The 19,508-nt window shown below is 32.7% G+C and overlaps 1 protein-coding gene across 5 annotated transcripts in view; it reads right to left on the bottom strand.

Moving 5' to 3' along the window:
- Positions 1 to 19,508, bottom strand: part of RUNDC3B (RUN domain containing 3B) — a 121,534-nt gene that overhangs the window by 71,701 nt on the left and 30,325 nt on the right. For 3 of the 5 annotated variants that reach the window (XM_031454844.2, XM_031454840.2, XM_064487608.1), the window contains exons 3-4: positions 7,934 to 7,984; positions 1,994 to 2,127 (exon numbers count right to left, since the gene is read on the bottom strand). In XM_031454844.2, the coding sequence (XP_031310704.1) occupies positions 1,994 to 2,127; positions 7,934 to 7,984 (185 nt within the window). The remainder of the gene's footprint in view (positions 1 to 1,993; positions 2,128 to 7,933; positions 7,985 to 19,508) is intronic. The other 2 variants (XM_031454845.2, XM_031454842.2) reach the window with 1 other exon arrangement.

Raw genomic sequence — 19,508 nt, forward strand, 5'->3', positions numbered from 1 at the left:
TTTGTATGGTATCACTTTTATGTGGAATCTAAAAAATATAGCAATCTAGTGAATAAAACAAAAAAAGCAGACTCACAGATATGGGGAACAAATTAGTGATTACCAGTGTGAGAGGCAACACAAGGGTGGGGGAGTGGGACGTACAAACTAGTGAGTATAAGACAGACTACAAGGATGTACCGTACAACACAGGGAATATAGCCAGTAATTTTGTAATAACTATAAATGGAGTGTAACCTTAAAGACTGTATATAAACTAAAAAGAAAAAAATAAGTATTTGGTCTATGTTTTATAAAATATTTAATTTCAATATCTGTCAATTTTGCTAGTCAAAAATTTTCCAACAGAAAAAATTCCTAAATAAAAATGGATATAGGAAAAATAAACTTAGAAACTACACTTTTGAAAGATGATTGTTATTTTTTTATTATACAGACGTGATTTATAAGCTTATAATTGTCAAATAATGAACAGAATTGAATCAGGTCTTGATCTTAAAACTGTACATATCTAGTATTTTCAATCTTTATTTTCCACTTACATTTCATTCTTTAACTCTTCTGTATCAAAAGCAGTAAGGAAAGTTACGATGACAAACCAGTAAAAAAAAATAAATAAAATTATATATTAAAGCTGATATAGCTTACATCACCAGCTCAGACCTTAACAATCTTAAAAATTTTGAGGACCCTTTACTGTGTTACAAGTCAAAACTGGAAAGGAAAAAAAAATGAACCATTATATGCTACCATTAAAAACCATATTTTAACGAAAAAAATAACTATCTTTTCCAAAACAAAAATATTAATGAGAAACATATCTTTTATATTTTTTCAAATCTCTTCAATGTATGGCTTAATAAAAGATAACTGGATATCTGCTTCTCCATTCTCTTTGTTACAACGTGTTGTTCTGTTTGAAGCAAATCTAACATTCCATTAGACAATATAAATACATTTTTGTTAATATCAACATTAATGTTATCAGAAAAGTCTTTAAGTACTAGAAAGCTATCAAGCTTAAGATAGTGAATATACTACAAGTTTTCCAAAATTATCATTTTTACCTGAAAGCTTTCATTTTACCATTGGCAACAAATACTGTCAAGCTGTTTTCCTTGAAGGAACAGGCTTACTTCATTTATTTTTATTTAAGAAATGCTTACCAAATGCGTAAGTCTAAAAAGCTGTAGTTTGAATATTCTTCTTTCAAAATAGTATTACATGAATAAAGTGTTTAGTCCAGCTAACAATTCAAACTACCACATGAGTACTTTTCCTTGAGAAAACCATCCTATTTCAATATGCTGCAGAAATGCTTTATACATAGCTCCCATTTTGGATATTAAAAAGACAGGTACTTGAAGGTTGAGATTTAATTAAATTAATAATGTTTATTTCACCATCATGGACATTCTTAAGTGACACTGGCTTTTTTTTTTTTTTTTAAGACTGAGTGCATGTGAGGAAAAACTCAATGACTACTAGTATAGTTTGATGCCACTGCTTTAATTCATGCTCAGTCACCAGCAATCTTACCTTCCGTTGCTTCTGCATCAACAGTACAAATATTAACCCTGTGCAAAAGGCAAATAATATTTTAGTGTTCTGCGAAAATAATTTTGACATTACGGACCCCGAGGGCAGAACACTAAGAGTCACTAATTTAGGTAATTCAAAAATGTAGAAACTTCATAGACTACTGAATATTTTACTGTGCTTCTCAAAAAAGAAATTCATAGTGACTGGCTTCATACTTTTCTGCTATTTATAAGGCAACAGTGAAGATTCAAGAGCATTCTAAAACAACTACATGCAACTAAAAAATAATGAAACAAGCCTCTGAAAGATGTTAAATTTGGTCATGTGCTTAATTCCAACAAAGAAAAGAAAATGAGTATTTTATATAGCAAAGAGTTCAAATTTTTCTATTTGGGTCAAAAACTGCTTAGGATTAGATTATACACATTGCACATTATTATTTATGTCTTACCTTAGCTCTAGAAGAACTGACATTTTCCATATTTTCAATGCTGCAGATACAATTCTGTGAAACTTTCCGGCAAGCCACTCTGATATAGTCCCAGAAGCTACGAGGACTTTCATAACCAAACCAGGTTACTTGACCTTCAGGAGACAAATTTTAATACAAAATAAAAGAAAACTAGACTAGAAATGCAAAACCCAAGAACAATAAACCCTGAAAAATAAAAGGCAGTAGAGTATGTGATAGTGGAAAGGGCACTGATCTCACTGTCCAAAAGCTTTAAGTCTGGTCCCGGTCGACCTTTACATAGTTGTGTTACTTTGCACAGTTTATTTAATGGATCTGGATCATAGCTTTCTCAACAATAAAATAAAACTAAAAGAAGCAAAAAGGGTCTACACACTAAAAACTCCCTTGTGGTTTAGTATCCTACTATTCTAACGTGATCTTTCAGATAGCACACAGATATCCCCCCTTTTGGTTCCAGTTAAGCATTAATTTAAATGTCACCAGTTGCATTCTAAAGCTTTCTGTTCTTGGAAAAACAGGAAAAAAGTTAAAACACACTTTTTCTCCTCTTCACAGGGGTACTTTAGAGAAATGAAACAATGTCTGCTCTCAAGTACATATAATCAACGAGAACCCTACACTCACTAATCATTCCCACTCACTCACTACCATTCCACCCTAACCTTCAGATGCATGTCACTCATCTGTTCTGCTCTTGTCACCAACCCACGAAAAGTCCTCCAGGCATTCACCATTCTAATCTTCCGGATTTGGGTAATTATGGGGCTGTTCGTGAACAAATGTTCTTTTGTGTGTATCCTATATTAGAAGTAATAGTTTAATGTAGAACTTTTAGTAGTAGATCCATGGGAACAACTTTGTACTCTTGAGTACTTTTAAACAGGATATGAGAAACATCTCAATACTTTCTTCAGATGTCTGGAATGATAATTCTTTCCTAGGGAAGCTGTTTAATCTTAATGTGGAGAGATTAGCTTTGATATTTTAAAATCTCTGCTTCTTTATTTTCAATTAATATTTGTCTCAAATCTTCCTTTCCCCAGTAATAGGTTCTCTCTAAGCAACATCAAAAAATGTTAAAGTGCTCTTGTTCACACACACTGTATCAGGAGCAATGTCTGAAATGACATTTGAGTAGTTTCCAACAACAGCAGCCTGCAAGAATAACTGGGCTTCTTTTAAAAAATACTCATGTCTGGGCTCCACCGAACTGAAAAATCCGAATCTTTGGGGGCGGGCTTAGACATTAGTATTTTTTAAAAGATCCCCCTGGTATTTCTAGTAATATACTTCTGATTAATCAGCTGATAGAAAGCTCACATATCATGAGAGGTAACCCCTATTTCATCATGCAGCCATTTCAAAGGCCTCCTCTTCTTATAAGCCACATGTCACCTCTACAGTGAGTCAATCCCTCCCTGTGTGCTGGCATAGCACCCTATGCTTACTTACCCTTATAATTATCTGTTAGCTTGACTGTCTCACACATTAGACGGTAAGATCACTAAGGCAGGGACTGTGTCTTATTTGTCTTTAACACTTTCTCCAGCACTTGACACAATACTTGGCTCACAGTAGGCATTTAATAAATATTTATTAAACAAATGGACCAGTTAATCAGCATAAAATAGATCTTAATTAGAATGCACATAAAATTTTGAATTTTAAAAATCTAATTAGTATCTTTTTACAGTAACAGCTCAATGACAAGCTGGTGTCAAGATGTCTACATGCTAGATTACAATGATCAAATATTTGGACAAGTATATTACCTTCATCTATGTATAACTAAAAATACAGAAACATCTACAAATCCTTACTCAAACATCTATGTAACTCATATGTCTCTTTAAAGACCAAATCTTACCAACAACAAATAGAAATCTACAAGAATATTTATAATCTTCCTTCTTTCTCTCAATCTCTCCCTATCATTTTCCTTTGTCCCCTCTCTTTTTAGTTAAAAAAAAGTTCCTAGAACAAGTTCTCAGTATGGTCTGTCTTTAGGGCAATTTTCATGTCATCAATTTGTTAGCCATTTGGAGAGGAGACAGGATGCCTAGTGTTAAGAATATGGGCTTTTGAGCCAGGTGGCCCAGAATTAGATCACCTTCTACATATGCAATATTGAGCCAATGACTTGAGTCCACTCTATCAGTCCAAATTTCTTCCATAAACTGACAATAATGGTAGTATCTACATGATAACACTGTTGTGAGGATTAGATAATGTATGTGCAGCAATTGTATAAAACCAGTACAGATGTGAACAATTATTACTAGTCTTATTACTATTATCATACAAATAGTTAAGGTACCCAAGCTCCTCCTGCATTACAAACAAAGTGGGAATAAGATGCAAAGTTTTCCCCATCACTTGCTTAGAATCTAGAAAGGTTTTTAAAATTTACTCCCTAATCCAACCTTTTCCCACATCAACGATTCTACATTTACCTCCCTAAAATCTAGTTGTGACTCATTTTCCTTGGCTTCTATTAATTGGGATCATTCTGTAATTTAAAAATGGGGATAGCTGCTGCCCTTCTCTCAGGAAATGGAGTATCAGCCACTGCCAGTGTCTCAAAGGGAGAATCACAAGGTTTCTCTGGTAACTTTATTTTAAACCTTCTCATGAGTTTGACACGGCTGAGGAAAATAATTTATGAGAAGTTTTAAGTCAGAGCTATAGGAAACCAAAAGAACATAACAAAGTCCCACTTTGCAAGAGAGGAAACAAAGATACAGAAAAACTAAAAATGTAGGCTTAGGTTAAACAGGAAAGGAATGGGCGCTACATCCTTAGGACTCCTGCTATGTGTGGGATATGCTACCCAAAAGTTAATGACAAGATTTCCTAGATTACAAACCGAGAAAATAAACAATTAACAGAATGATATATTCCATGACTTACAGAGCCTTAAATATACCAGTAGTGTCTTCACAACACTTCTATCTACTCAACAAACAAGATGCGAGGATGGCTGCCTGGATCCTGCCCTCCTTCCCCTTCTACGAGCATCACTTCCAAAGTGAAGCGCTTAAATCAAGACACTGAATTTTTCACGTTCAGAAGGATCTGCTTTGATTAAGAGAAGGTGGATTCACTTGTTAGAACCTCCAAACAAACTCACAAGTACATTGTCTGTGAATCCTGGGATTTTATTTAAATAATTAAATGATTTCTGCATCTATGAAAAGGACTGAATTTAATTAAAAATAATAGACCTATTCAATTGGTTATTTGAGATATTATTACTTGAACATCACTTTTACTTAAATACAGATTAACTGCTAGTAAAAGATGTACTTGGGAAATTAGTCTGTAACCAGTGTTCCACAGGAAAATTAAAATACAAAGCTACAAGCGGATCATGCCTTTAATTATTGAATACACTCCAAAGATATTCTCATTTCCTTTGAAAATAATCACAAAAGCAAATCACATAGCAAGAAATTGACTAGCCTGTATTTTGAAGAAATTTTATTTCAGAGAAGAAACATGCTGTCACTAACAGAATTCTCTTTTTAAAGTTGCTGACAAGTATAGGTGTATAAAATGCTTTCAATTATGTGTTCTTAGAAGTCGACTTTTTACCAATGACAAAGTTAAAGAAGCTTTTCAAAACTTATTCCCAACCTATCAATCCAACTCTAATTCATTTTAGGCACAGAAGTGGTGAACGTTTGCTAGACTAACAGGTGATCTGCTACTAACCAGCTACGTGATGTCTTTCCCACTGAACTGCCTCAATTTCAGCACTAAAAATGGCCTGTGACTTCTAAGGTCCAATGTTACTCTAAAATTGCTCTTCTATGTTATTTAAATTAGACACCTATTCAAATCATGCATTATGTTGTGTTTTGCTTTTATCTTTATGGCCAGAATGAGACCTTCTAAAAACAAGAACTAAAATTTCCAAAGTGGTTCTCTATTTAGTAGTGGCTAATGACATATCTTTTGATAATATAAAATACAAATGAATCTGTTAAGTGACTTCCTTTCTCCACCACTGGTATTAGTGCTTAGCTATGTAAAGAGCCAATGAAGGACAGGTATCATAAGCTAAAGTTCTGTTAGTGTTATAATCTATCACCTAGATGACGACATCAAAGACTATTACCTTGGAGCTGCTATTCATCTAGATAAGCAATAAAAGAAAGACCCATCAAACTAGTAAGTCACTGTAATATCACTGCAGTTTCACATACTTAAAGGAAATTGGTTATTTGTAGATTTACCGTTTCCAATATATTAATTTTTAGATGTTTAACCTTTCACATTAAATTCTGTAGCAGCAATTCTAAATTTCTTACTGCTAATTATGAAAATCAGTTTAACATTTTCGACTGGAGAAAATTACCATTTCTGCAAGGTCAGAATCTTTTCCTTTAAAGAAAGCACTACTATAGTTGAAGTTCATATTTATTAGATCACTTGGCTTTGAAAGTAAAATTATGACCTTGATCAATTTTCTAAATAAAACCTCATGTTAATGTTCTTAAAAAAAGAAAAGAAATTTAAACACTTTAAATAATAAATTTAATTACATTTCAAGCTGAATCTAGAGAAGTCTGAGTCTAGATAAGATACTCAATTGTACTTATATTGGTAGCTCTATATGTTACAGGATGCCTCAAGTAAATAATTTAGCCAACTAATTACAGTCATAATCTATAAAACAATATTGGTAGCTCTATATGTTACAGGATGCCTCAAGTAAATAATTTAGCCAACTAATTACAGTCATAATCTATAAAACATAATTATCATCCTTTGTTACTGATAATTCATGTCCTGTTCACTGATAAGGAATTTATAAAAAACATCTTAAGTATGTATCTATACCATAAAAATGAGCCAATTCTTAACCTTCCAAGAAAAAAAAAAAAAAAAGAAAGATAACCAGGTTCACCCAAAACTCTGAAAACTGAATTTGACTCAATAGGCTTTTTTATCCCAATAATTTTACTATCTTTCCAAGTAGAGTATAAGGTTCTGTTGTGTTCTTCCACTAGCATTTTTAATATGAGGCTTAGAATACTAGTAGACTGGATTGGAGTACTGAAGGCTGAAGTCCACACAGAGAGCTACAGGTAAATGTGTAGCCCTGAAGAAATCAAGCATAATATGTTTCAGTAGTGATTAAGGTTATACATAGGGAACATAAAACAAAAGAAACTGTTCAAAGTTATTGTTTGTGCAAATCAGGATGGAGGAAATGAGAAGACATTCGTTTTTCTATTTTCCATCCTTTCTTTTTGTAAGTGATCTTTAAAAGTGACTATTTCTTTTCTAAGTGAAAAATATAATAAAAGGCCAGGTCAATAGTACAGAGGTCTAGCAGTGTTTTGCATACAGTAGGAACTCAATAAATAGTTTTAAATAAAGACATGCTAAGCAATATATTCCTATCAGTGGTTCAAGAATGGTCACACAATTACTGTTGACAGCTCCCATGTATGTTTTGCCAAATGACTTTGGCCAATTCACACAGCTATCTTGAGACCCAGTTTGCATGTAAGAAAAATATTACTACAAAGCACTTACAAAATCGAGAAAACAACCAATAAATCTTATATTATTAACAGTTATAATAAAATATAAATAACACAGATATGCTTGATAAATAAAATTGTGCTTAAAACTATCGAACTTACTAGAAATATGGAAGGGGGTCACATAGGAGAAGGAAACTAAATTGATTATTATATTGTGTGGGTTTACAAAAAACTTTTAATTTAAAAATTAGCATAAGCATAGTTGTGCCCTCTGGATTAACAAAAACAAAGCAGAAAGCTTTGCAAAACCCATGCAATGTACTAAAAAAGATCACTTAACTGATACAGCCCTCCCCAGTAAGTCAATTCCATGCTCCCGTGCAGCTCAGTGGCGGGAGGCAGCACCAGCATAGAGTACCTTGAAGAGGTATTTGGAGATGAGCCAGCCATCTGCAACTTTGGGAAATCTCTTTAAAGAAATAAACAACAACAACAACACACAGAGATTTAAGAAACCTGACATCAAGTTTACAATAGCAAACTGAATAGCCCAAATAAGATGGATACACATCATCTTGATGAAGTAACCACTTTTACCTAATAAGTAAAATGAACTTTATTCAGATGAATATGAGCTCTACTCCGCACGTAAATCAAGCTGGTCCCTTGTAGCCTATTCTGTTGGAGAGGCTAGGGTGTCTGTAAGTCATAGACATAACTGAGAAGCAGTTGTTCCCTGTTTACTTTCACCTCCATCATTCTTATCTAAATATAAAAAATCAATACTGAAATAATGCAAAATGAACAAAATGCCTGACTGAATTTGCTAGTTTTGCACCTCAGAATTTATAAGATTGGTTAGGAAAATTACTCATTTATTGAACTACATGGCTCAGAAAGTTTTTAACTTTAAAAATAAATACACATTTTCACTGTTAACTTTACTAAAATTTATATTCATTTTGAAGAGCAGTTCTCTCTTTTTTTGGTCTAAGAAAGCTTGTATATTTTTTTCTGAATTATGAGAACAGCACTTAAATATCTAGCAAAATGTTCTTCAGTTTAACTAATGTTGACTAAGTGCCTACTTTATGCAAAATACTGTTTTTTCTACAGATTCCAATTATTGTTTAACAATCACTAGCTGGAAAAGTACTATAAATTCTTGCCTACATTGTTTAGAAATTCCTATTATAATTATACAGGAAGACTCCCAAGCAAAATTTCTGAAGTCATATTCCCCCCAAATTTTCTTCTTTCATAAGCAAACACTGAAAACTCCAATAGGACATGGTCGCACACCTTTCCAAATACTTAGACCTTTCATGAAACTAAACAAAAACTAGCCAGTCAGTAATGTATGAAAAATGAAAGAAAGGAGATATATACAGTTGTGCTACTGGCCATTTCTTTATCTCTATTATTCACTCTCTATCCTCCTACCTCCATTTGTGTCATGTTAAACAAATATTAAATTTGGAAATACATTATCCAAAAGAATCTATAACCAAAAGACATCCCAGCTGAAGCCCATATTAGAACATAATGCTCTTTCTACAACTAGAACAAACAAAATGAAAACCTCTCAGCATTAAATGTAAATCAGAACACAATACTTTTCACTGCAAATATTAAGAATACCAATTTTTAATGTTTAAACCACATTTACTAGCTCTGGCTTGAAAATAAAGTTATATAACTTATTTGTAGTCATTTAGATAATCAAAAAGTTACCAAAGTAAAAACAATTTCCAGGAAAGTTGTACTTCGAGTAATTTTATTTCAAAAAATGTATCAAATAAGATATATCATGTCCAGATTTATATCACAGCTTAATCAACCCCTGGTACAAAATGGGAAATAATTACTGAATCTACTATAAAACTCAATTTATAGTTTAGGTTTAAGTTGTTAATATGTTAGCCTTTATGCCCTGGTTATGCATATGACGTTGATCCTGGCTGTTAAACACTATGTGAAAATTTTTAAAAATACAACATTTTTACTTATTTGTAGGCATTAATTGCTTTCATCATAATTTAATATCTCACTTTAGGTCAGTTATAAGTAACCAGAAGCATCCAGACCAAATGACAATCCACCAGATTCCAAACTATCTATAGTCAAATTTCAACACCAGTCTCACTTGGTAGATGGGCAAGGAGAGGCCCGGAGAGAGCCTGCCCAGACGCCAGCACCTCTCTCTGCTCCCTGCAGCCTCATGCTGATCTCCTCTTTTGGCTACAGGCAAGATCCAACAGATGGAAAGGAATCAGTCAGTTGGTTTTCCTGGCTGGTAATGAGTTCTCACTGACAGCCTCAGGAACAGGAAAAATAATGGGGCAGTAAACATGCAGTGTGACTGAGGAGAATATCTTTCATATAAAATTTAAATCCTTGGCTTAGTTTCTGCCGAAAATATACATATAAGTGAATAACAAAGTTTACATTATTTCAAAGTGGCCCAAGGAGTGCTTGTTAGTAGAATGTTCTCATTTGCCATGGAAATAAAGCCTTTTGTTTTAAAATATATGATACTAAATATTTAATTATATATTTTATTTAAATATATTTATAACATAAAATACATGCAATATCACATATAAGATATAGATACATTTATACACAAAGTACAAAAAATCTATTTATATATTTAAAGTATATAATGTTAAGACAATACAGTTGAGACAAGACCAAATAAAGTGTTTTGTTCATAAACAAAATTCATTCAAATGTAGGATTATAGTTATACACTATTATGTTAGGTGTTATTTAGTTTCTAAAATTTCAGCCAAAAGAAGGATCTACTCAGAGATGGATATGCAATAAAAGAATGCTTAATCATACTGAAGATACAGTATTTTCTGACCCAAAAGTATGTAATTTTCAAAAACAAGTAACTGAAAATAAATACAACTTTATAATCCTTCTATTAATGTGGAAATTGGCCCTCATACAGAAAAGATTATTGACCACTTCTTTAAACAAATGAATTGGCCTTGGTGATAAGACTGAATATAATTCTAATCCATAAATATGATATGTAGTCCTCCAGTTTTCATGTTAGCCCTTGTTCCAACTTCAGCTTTCTATTTATTCTGATTTCTTTGATGTCTGAGTTACATTATCATCACTGATAAAATTTGATAAATGTTAACAGCTACGTAGAAGGTGAACTTTTTGCCTTTGCTGTATTTAGTCTAATTTTCACTTTCTTTTCTGTGTCTATACGTACTTTTGCAATAAAGCTACAAGTAAACGACTTTGTACGTGATCCAAGACAGATTCCAGACAAGATCCTGAGATGGATCGATCTGCAAACTGACTGCCATTTATAAGGCAAATAACAAAACTGGTTATAAGTTATCAGATAGTAAGTCAGGATTTTCACAAGTTTTCTTTTTAAACTGGCAATACCAGATAGAATATACCCTATTCTGTCCTTGATAATAAAAGTTTTTATTGTTTGAAATTCTGAATCTTCATCCATGTATTTACATGTAAGAGAAAAAATATTCAGTGAAGCAATATTTACAACTGCAATATGCACTGTTAATTCAGCTAACAATGAAACAATATTATCTTCTCTTCTACGTGGCCATTTTTCATTTCTTAATGCTTCTAAAATTGAAGTGTAATATTATATATAACATCTTAAAGTTTTTAAGTTTGCTTTAAAATGACATTTATAGGTAGATGGTAGGTATATTAGAAACAAAAGTACGTGGCTTATTGATTCAACAATTTTTTTAAAAAACTGAGCACCAAAAACTTGCAAATATTTTACATTTGAAAAGTCATAGTGACTTTAAAGAACTGTAGAATTTTAATAAAATAAAAATATTAGATTATATGAGTGAGCAACTCACTGAAATTAGAAAATCAGAAAAACGTAGGAACTGAAATTATGATACTCTCCAAAATGAACAAAAGTCCATTAAATTGTACAATCATTTCCCTGTTCTAGAAAATGAGAAACATTTACTTCCTTTCAATGAGCAATATTTGAGCATTAAAGTGATCAAACTGTTGCTGAAATCATGCAACAAAAAAATTTAACTAGAAAACAACTTTCCAATACTGAAAGTAAATAAAATACAATTTGATCATTACAAGTACAGTAAGCTGCTCTCTGCTAATTTGCAAAAATCATACGGTAAAACTGGAAATGTCCCATTATTTTTCTAGCAGAAGCTCAAAGGACTACAAACACAGAAAAACAAACATAAACATGAACTACCATCAGAGACCATCAGTTCCTGGCAAATCCAAGAATTTGGATTAGCCGGTAGAATCATAAAAATTTTTAACTCTCTCATATATTAAAAAAAAAAACACTAAAAGTATCCTAGGCAATTTTATCAATAAAATAAGTCTTCTCATAATACTTTCTTCTATGTGGTACTCCCTCTCAGAAGCCAAACCTAAATTTGGAATCCTTTAATTTGAAGGGGTTTTGAAAATGAAGTTCATGTAAAATAAACCTGAAAAAGTCTCCAAGGATAACAAACTTTAAAACCATTAATAAATCTCTCCCTCTATGAGTAAGAAAATATTTGGAAATTAAAATGACTCCTTGAAAATTCTGGTATGGTTATAAAATATAAAGACTATTCTGTCTATATCTCCTAATAAGTACAAATACTTGAGGTATATTTCTTGCTCTGCACCTAAAAATGCCTACAGCAAACATAGTAATTAAGAGTACTATGACAATCACATAGGTTCAAACAGAAACAAACAACCAAGTATGTGGGACTGTGTGTTTAAGAATTTTAGACATTCAAAATTATATAAAATATTATAAAACTAAGACAAGAAAAATATTTCAGATGTTTTGAAACAAAAACTCTCAAACGAAAAGTAAGAATAAAAAGAAATAATAAACTAGTATTCATGTAAGAAGACCAGTATCAAGGGAGAAAAGAGGTCATTGATTAAAATGGGCTATTTAAGACTAGTTCCAGTCTTTGTGGATGTAAATAACTATGATGTAAATAATGTAACTGTGATGCAAATAATTACTTCTTTTCTATTCTAGGCTAGTTAAAAAAATTCACCCCACTAAAGAAACAGGCAAAGATCATATCAGGAAATAAGGAAAAAAAGATTAATAAGTGTGAACATACATTCAATCTCATTTGCAAATAAAAACACATTAAAATAACAAAATGTTTTATAAACTTCATATTAATAGAAAATCAAAAAAGATTATATTTTCCCTTATCAAATTAAAATTTTTTAATATTAAAAATAGTACAATGAGAATATGAGGAAAATAACCACATACATTATTGTTGGTACAACTTTTCTAATAGAGCAACAACATATTAAACATAACATAGTACATATATAATAATGCACATACCCTTTAATTCCAGTAATTACAATTCTAAGAACTTATTAGCTATTATTTTTAGTAGAAAATAATTTTAAAGAAATTAGAAAACTATATGAAAATAAATTTTCAGTGATATATAATAGCATGTTTATGAAAGGGAAACTCTGGTAAAAAATAAACAGCAAATTAATTGTGCTTCATTCATACAATGGAATATTATTCATCTGTTTAAAAATGACATGGAAATATACACAAAGGAATAGAAAACATATGCTCAAACAAAAACTTGTACATGAATGTTCACAGCAGCATTATATACAAGAGAAAAAAGTGGAAACAATACAGATGCCCATTGGAATACTACTCAGCCATAAAAACTGATAACATAATGCCATTTGCAGCAACATGGATGCTCCTGGAGAATGTCATTCTAAGTGAAGTAAGCCAGAAAGAGAAAGAAAAATACCATATGAGATCGCTCATATGTGGAATCTAAAAAACAAAAACAAAAACAAACAAACAAACAAAAACAAAGCATAAATAAAGGACAGAAATAGACTCACAGACAGAGAATACAGACTTGTGGTTACCAGGGGGGTGGAGGGTGGGAAGGGATAGACTGGGATTTCAAAATTGTAGAATAGACTACACTGTATAGCACAGGGAAATATACACAAAATGTTATGATAACTCACAGAGAAAAAAATGTGACAATGAGTGTGTATACGTCCATGAATAACTGAAAAATTGTGCTGAACACTGGAATTTGACACAACATTGTAAAATGATTATAAATCAATAAAAAATGTTAAAAAAAGTTACGTTTACACTATACTTTAGTATATTGAGTGTGCAAGAGTATTATAAAAAAAAATACAGATGCCCATTAAATGATTAACAGATACACAAAATGTGTTATATCCATATAATGGAATATTATTCAGCCATAAAAATGAATGAAGTACTGATACATGCTACAACATGGAGGAGCCTTGAAAACATTATTCTAAGCGAAAGAAGCCAAACATCAAGACCATATATTTTATGATTTCATTTACATGAAATGTCCAGAATAAGTAAATCCGTAAGGACCAAAAGTGTATTTGTGGTTTCCAGGAAATGGGGGGTGGGGAGGAGACAAAAGGAAGTGACTGCTTAGTGGACATACAGTTTCTTTTAAGAAAGTAAATGAAAATGCTCTGGAACTGACAGTAGTGATGCTGCACAACATTGTGAATATACCAAAATCCAATAAACTGTACAGTTTAAAATGGTTAAAATAGTGAACTTTATGTTATATGAATTTAATTTCAAGTTTTAAAATGCTAAAAAGCAAAACGAAATTGAATATTACAGTTAGGGCAAAATACAGACCATAACAAAGAAAATATAAATATACACATATATTAATATGCACATCTACACACACTATACATGGTAGATATACAAGGCTGCCAGTTGTAATTATAGCTGGAACTTCTGGAAGTTTTTATTAATGCTTCCTACAACTTCATATGTGAACCTCTTGTCATTTTTACAAGGAGAGGGGTAAAAGAAAAGGCAAAAAATGATTGTTAGCTCAAGAAGATGAAAGTACATATACAGTAAGGGGTTAAATTAAGGAATCATGCTAGAGCTTTATTATTTTATTTTTTCCTTCCTTTTTTTAAAAAAAAAATAGATCAGTAACAGAAATGCAAACGAAGTCAAGTAGTCTACATGGCCAGTATGGGATAAAATCTTAAAATGAAGAAAAAGGCTTTTCAAAAGGCATCAGAAAAGTAAGAAATGATAAGGGCTGTAAAGCTTAACATTGAATAAAATATAGGAATATGACTTTAATCAAAAAAGATACATGAAGAATATGGAAATTTGAGTGATACTTAAATTTTTCCAGTTAACTTTCTCACCATACTTGCTTTAGAGACTGAAACTTTCTGTTTTTAGAATCTACATAGTTGCTTCTTTACCACTGAATCTTAAATTTACTACATTATATAGAGGTTCATTTTATTTTCTATACAATTTAAGATGCTGAACCAAATTTACCATGCCACATATAACCCTAGATGCTTCAAGAATTTTTTGAATATTATGATTTTTCTGAGATATAAAATCTGCTGAAGCTTACCTAAATTTCTAAGTACATAACTTAAAAGGGTGTTTCTCGGAGTGGCCTTGTCCATTGTCTAAAAGCCAAACTTTGGTAACCTTCTGAGCCACTTTCTTATCTATTATATCATGTTTTTTGGCCTGAGTAGGTGGGTTTTATTGGGTGAGTTGTGTTCATATGTTACTACAGAAACAATTCAAGTCTCATTTTATGTGCAAACCAAGAATCAAAAGTTGGAAAACCTTCAAAAACAAACAAAGAAAATTCAAAAGCCAAATGGATAGGTTTATCTTTACCCATTGTTTCTAACAGTGTTTATACTGCACTTCAAAAGGTGGCCTCATGGGGAGGTAACTATTTATCGTTTAAATCAGGAAGAGCTTTGAGGTTCAAGCCAGGGTTCCTGAACAATGCTTAGGTATCATAAGAGTTCAGCTGGATTGGAGAAATTCTAAAATGTCAAGTCACAGGCATTCTACCTCATCTTAAGAGTCTGAATCCAGATTCTATTAAAAAAAAAAACACACAGAAAAGCAAACAAACAAACAAAAAAACCCCAAGATTATTACTCTAGGGATTAAGAAATGGGAATTTCTCAGAGTTCTACTTTCAAACAAATATTCACTACCACATCCCACACACTGTTCTAGAAATTTGGGATACATCAATGAACAAAACAGACAAAGAGCTTCATCCTAATGAAGCTTATATTTTAGCAGAGGTAAAGGAAGACAATATCCAGTAACCACAATAAGCAAATCACGTAACATGTTAGAAGTTAAGACCTAAAAAGCAGCACAGGGAAAAGAGGTCAGGAGTGCTTGGGGTGAAAGGAGGAGAGAGGTGAGTTCTAATTTAAAGTAGGCTGGGAGGGTTTGGGCCTCAATGAGCAGTTTGAAACAGATGGAAGAGTTAACCATTCAGACATCTAGAAGTGTTTTCCATACAGAGGGAACAACCAGTGGGATGGTGCACTATGACAGCAATGTATCCCATACAGTCAAGAAAAAGGAAAAGACTGATGAAGCTAGAGCACAGCAATTTAAAAACAAAAAAGGATTCTCCATACGTAAGTATAACTGGAAAACAATGTTCAGAATCAAGGCAAAATCTTAAATTGAATATGAGTCAGCAATCCCAATGTCAAGAAGTATAATTAGCAGATTAACTTACAGAAAATTGGACATACTATCTCATTATAATTGGTCATTTTTCCCCCTTAATTAGTAGTGTATTACCAATTGGTAGGCTTTAGTCCTGTATGATACTCAGAAGCTTTTTCATTTTAATCAAATTATTTTCCATATAACCTTTACAAAATTCACAACTGTATCCCATCCCCACACCACCCAGCTGAAGTTACAAGATTGCTTCTGACTCCTTTACTGCTAAATTTCACATTTCTTTAACTGTCTGGTCTACTACACACTCCTATAATCAAAGTCACATATGGCATTTTGAAAATTGAAATTTTAAATTTTTATATGAGACACTTTTAATGCCTCTTTCCAGTGTGAAGCCTTCCCTGACCCATCAAGGAGAATGGATTACTCACTCTTTCACACTACATCATGCTCATTAGTACTTCTATTATGACTCAATGACACTAGTGTATGTCACTACTTAACTAATGTATCCTCCTTTGTCCTCCCAAACTGAGTTTCCTGTGAAAGTACACCTTATTAATCTTTGTATTCCACACCCTAGCACAGGGCGTAGAGGGACTGCAAATAAGAGAATGAATAGGATTAAGAGATTATTGTGTGTATATGTGGAAAAGATTAGAAGGGAAAGGTAAAAAATAAAAAACAGGAAGGCACATGTGCAATGTCAAATTTAAGGTATTTACTCCAGAAAAAGAATAACAAACTCACACTATGACTCATTTCCAAAGCAGAGGAAAAGTAAGAGTTACATTTGGCCAAGAAAAATGTGGAGCGATGGTAAAGGAACCTTCCTTGGCGTTTCTTTCTACTGTGCTCTATGAAAAACTACCCAACTTCTTAAAGTAACTGAGGATCAAGGAGTGGGAATTTTAAGTTTTGTAATGAAACAGTGGGATCCTTCCCATTATAAAATGTTTTAATGGGAAGCAACAGAATTTAGAGGAGTTACAAATATATTTTTAACTTACAGTAAATGTACTGTTGGTATATAGTTCTGTGATTTTTTTTTTAAATGGCAAGGAGTCATGTAACTATGACCATAAGACACATAACAGTTCCACCACCCAGAATACTCCTTCATGCTGACACTATATAAGTGATGCCCCCAACCTCAAACCCTGATAACCGCTGATCCTCTTCTCTGACACTACAGTTTGGCTTTTTCTAGATTGTCATATAAATGGAATCATACAGTCTCTAACCTTTAGAGTCTCACTTCTTTCACTTAGCATTTGGTATTCAAACAGTTTGTTGTGCACAAAAACAGGACTTTTCCCTTTTGTTGCTGAGTTCGTCCACTGCATGGATATATAACAGTTGGTTGATCTATTCATCACATGAAGGATTTTTGGTTGTTTCCAGTGTTTACTGATTATGAAGAAAGCTGCTATAAACAGGTCTTTGTGGAAACCTAAGTTTCCATTTCTCTTGAGTAAAGAGGCGAGATTCTGGGAAACCATTCTGCATTCCCACCAGTAACACAGGAGAGTTCCAATTTCCCCACTGGCCCACTAGAACTCAGTACAGGTGTAGTAGTGCCTGACTATGGTTTTAACTGCATTTCCCAAATGACTACTGATTGAGCATCATTTCATAATTCCTTGCCATTTGTATATTTTCACTGGTGAAGTGTCTGTTCAAATCTTTTGCCCATTTTTAAAATGGGTTGGTTGTTTTCATAATATCACTATTTTATAGTTCTTGGCTTTACTTTTATATACTTGGATATAAGCCCTTTGTCAAATATGTGATTTGCAACTATTTTCTCCCAGCCTATCCTTTGTCATAGTCTCTTAATGGTATCTTCTGGAGATAGTCTCTTAATGGTGTCTTCTGGAGAACAAAAGTTTTCAATTTTGATGAGGTCTAAACATGATTTTTTTGTATTTATAGATTATGCTTCTATTGTTATATCTGAAATCGGTTTGCCTAATTGAACATAACAAAGATGTTCTATACTTTTAAGATTTTTATACTTTCACATTTTACATTTAGTCTATGATCCACTTTGAATTAATTTTTGTATGTGGTGTGAGGTATGAGTCAAAGTTCACTTTTTTTGCCATATGATAATCCCACTGCTTCAGTATTGTTTGTTGAAAAGATTATCATTTTACCAATGAATTGCCTTTTCATCTTTGTCAAAAACTAATCAAGCGTATTTGTGTTCATCTATTTCTGGACTCTATTCCATTCCACTGCTCCCTCTATATAAACTTTCACCAATAACGTACTCTTTTAATCACTGTTATCTTGACAATAAGTCGTGAGTGTCCAGCTTTGTTCTTCCTTTATGAAATTGTTTTGCCTATTCTAGTTACTTGTTCTAGCCATGTATAGAATCAGCTTGATATCTACAGAAAAGCCTGCTAAAACTTTGAGAATCTACTGAATCCATAGATCAATACAGAGAGAACTGACATCTTAACAATGTTGAGTTTTAGAGGAATTATCTTATCCAAAATGTCAATTGTACCAAGGTTGAGAAACCCTGCTGTAGGCCTCTGTGGATGCCTGCTACAGACTGAATGTTTGTGTCCCCCCCAATACTGAAACCTAATCCCTAAAGTGACTGCATTTACAAGTGGGGTCTCAGAGAAGTTATCACATCACAAGCTCTCAGGACTGGGATTTGGGCCCTTATAAAAGAGACCAAGAAAGATCCCTCACTCCTTCCACCATGTGAAGACAGTGAAAAACAGTGAAGAGATGGCAGTCTATGAACTTAAAAAGTGGGCCCTCACCAGGCCAGTGCCTTGATCTTGGATTCCCTAGTACCCAGAACTGTGAAAAGCAAATTTTTCTTGTTTCTAAGCCACCCAGTCTATGGTATTCTATTGGAGTAATCCAAATGCACTAAGACTCTTTAAGGAAGTTCTCTTCTAACACCTAGTGTGCAGAAATGTTTTATCATGAATTAAAGTTAAATCTTGTCAAATGATTTTTCATACACCTATTGAGATGATTCTGTGATTTTTAGTTTTTAGTCTAAATAAAATGAAATACATGAATTGATTTTCAAATACTGAAAATCCTTGCATCCCAGGACTTGACTTGTTAATATTTTATAGAGTATTCCAGTACCTATGTCCATGAGGGGCACGGGCATATAGTTTTCCTTTTCTTGTAATACTTTGTCTAGTTTTGAATCAGGCTAATGCTGACCTCATAAAGTGACTTGGGAAGTATTCTCTCCTCTCCTAGAGTCTGGTAAAGATTGAGTGGGATTATTATTATTATTTCCTTCTTAAGTAGTTGGTCACAATCAACAGTGAAACCATGTAGGCCTGGAGTTACACCTGTTGAAAGGTTTCTGACTGCTTAACCTCTTTCACAGATACAGGACTAGTCAAATTATCTATTTCTTCGTAAG

This window comes from Camelus dromedarius, chromosome 7 (assembly GCF_036321535.1).
Source record: "Camelus dromedarius isolate mCamDro1 chromosome 7, mCamDro1.pat, whole genome shotgun sequence".
Taxonomy (NCBI): domain Eukaryota; kingdom Metazoa; phylum Chordata; class Mammalia; order Artiodactyla; family Camelidae; genus Camelus; species Camelus dromedarius.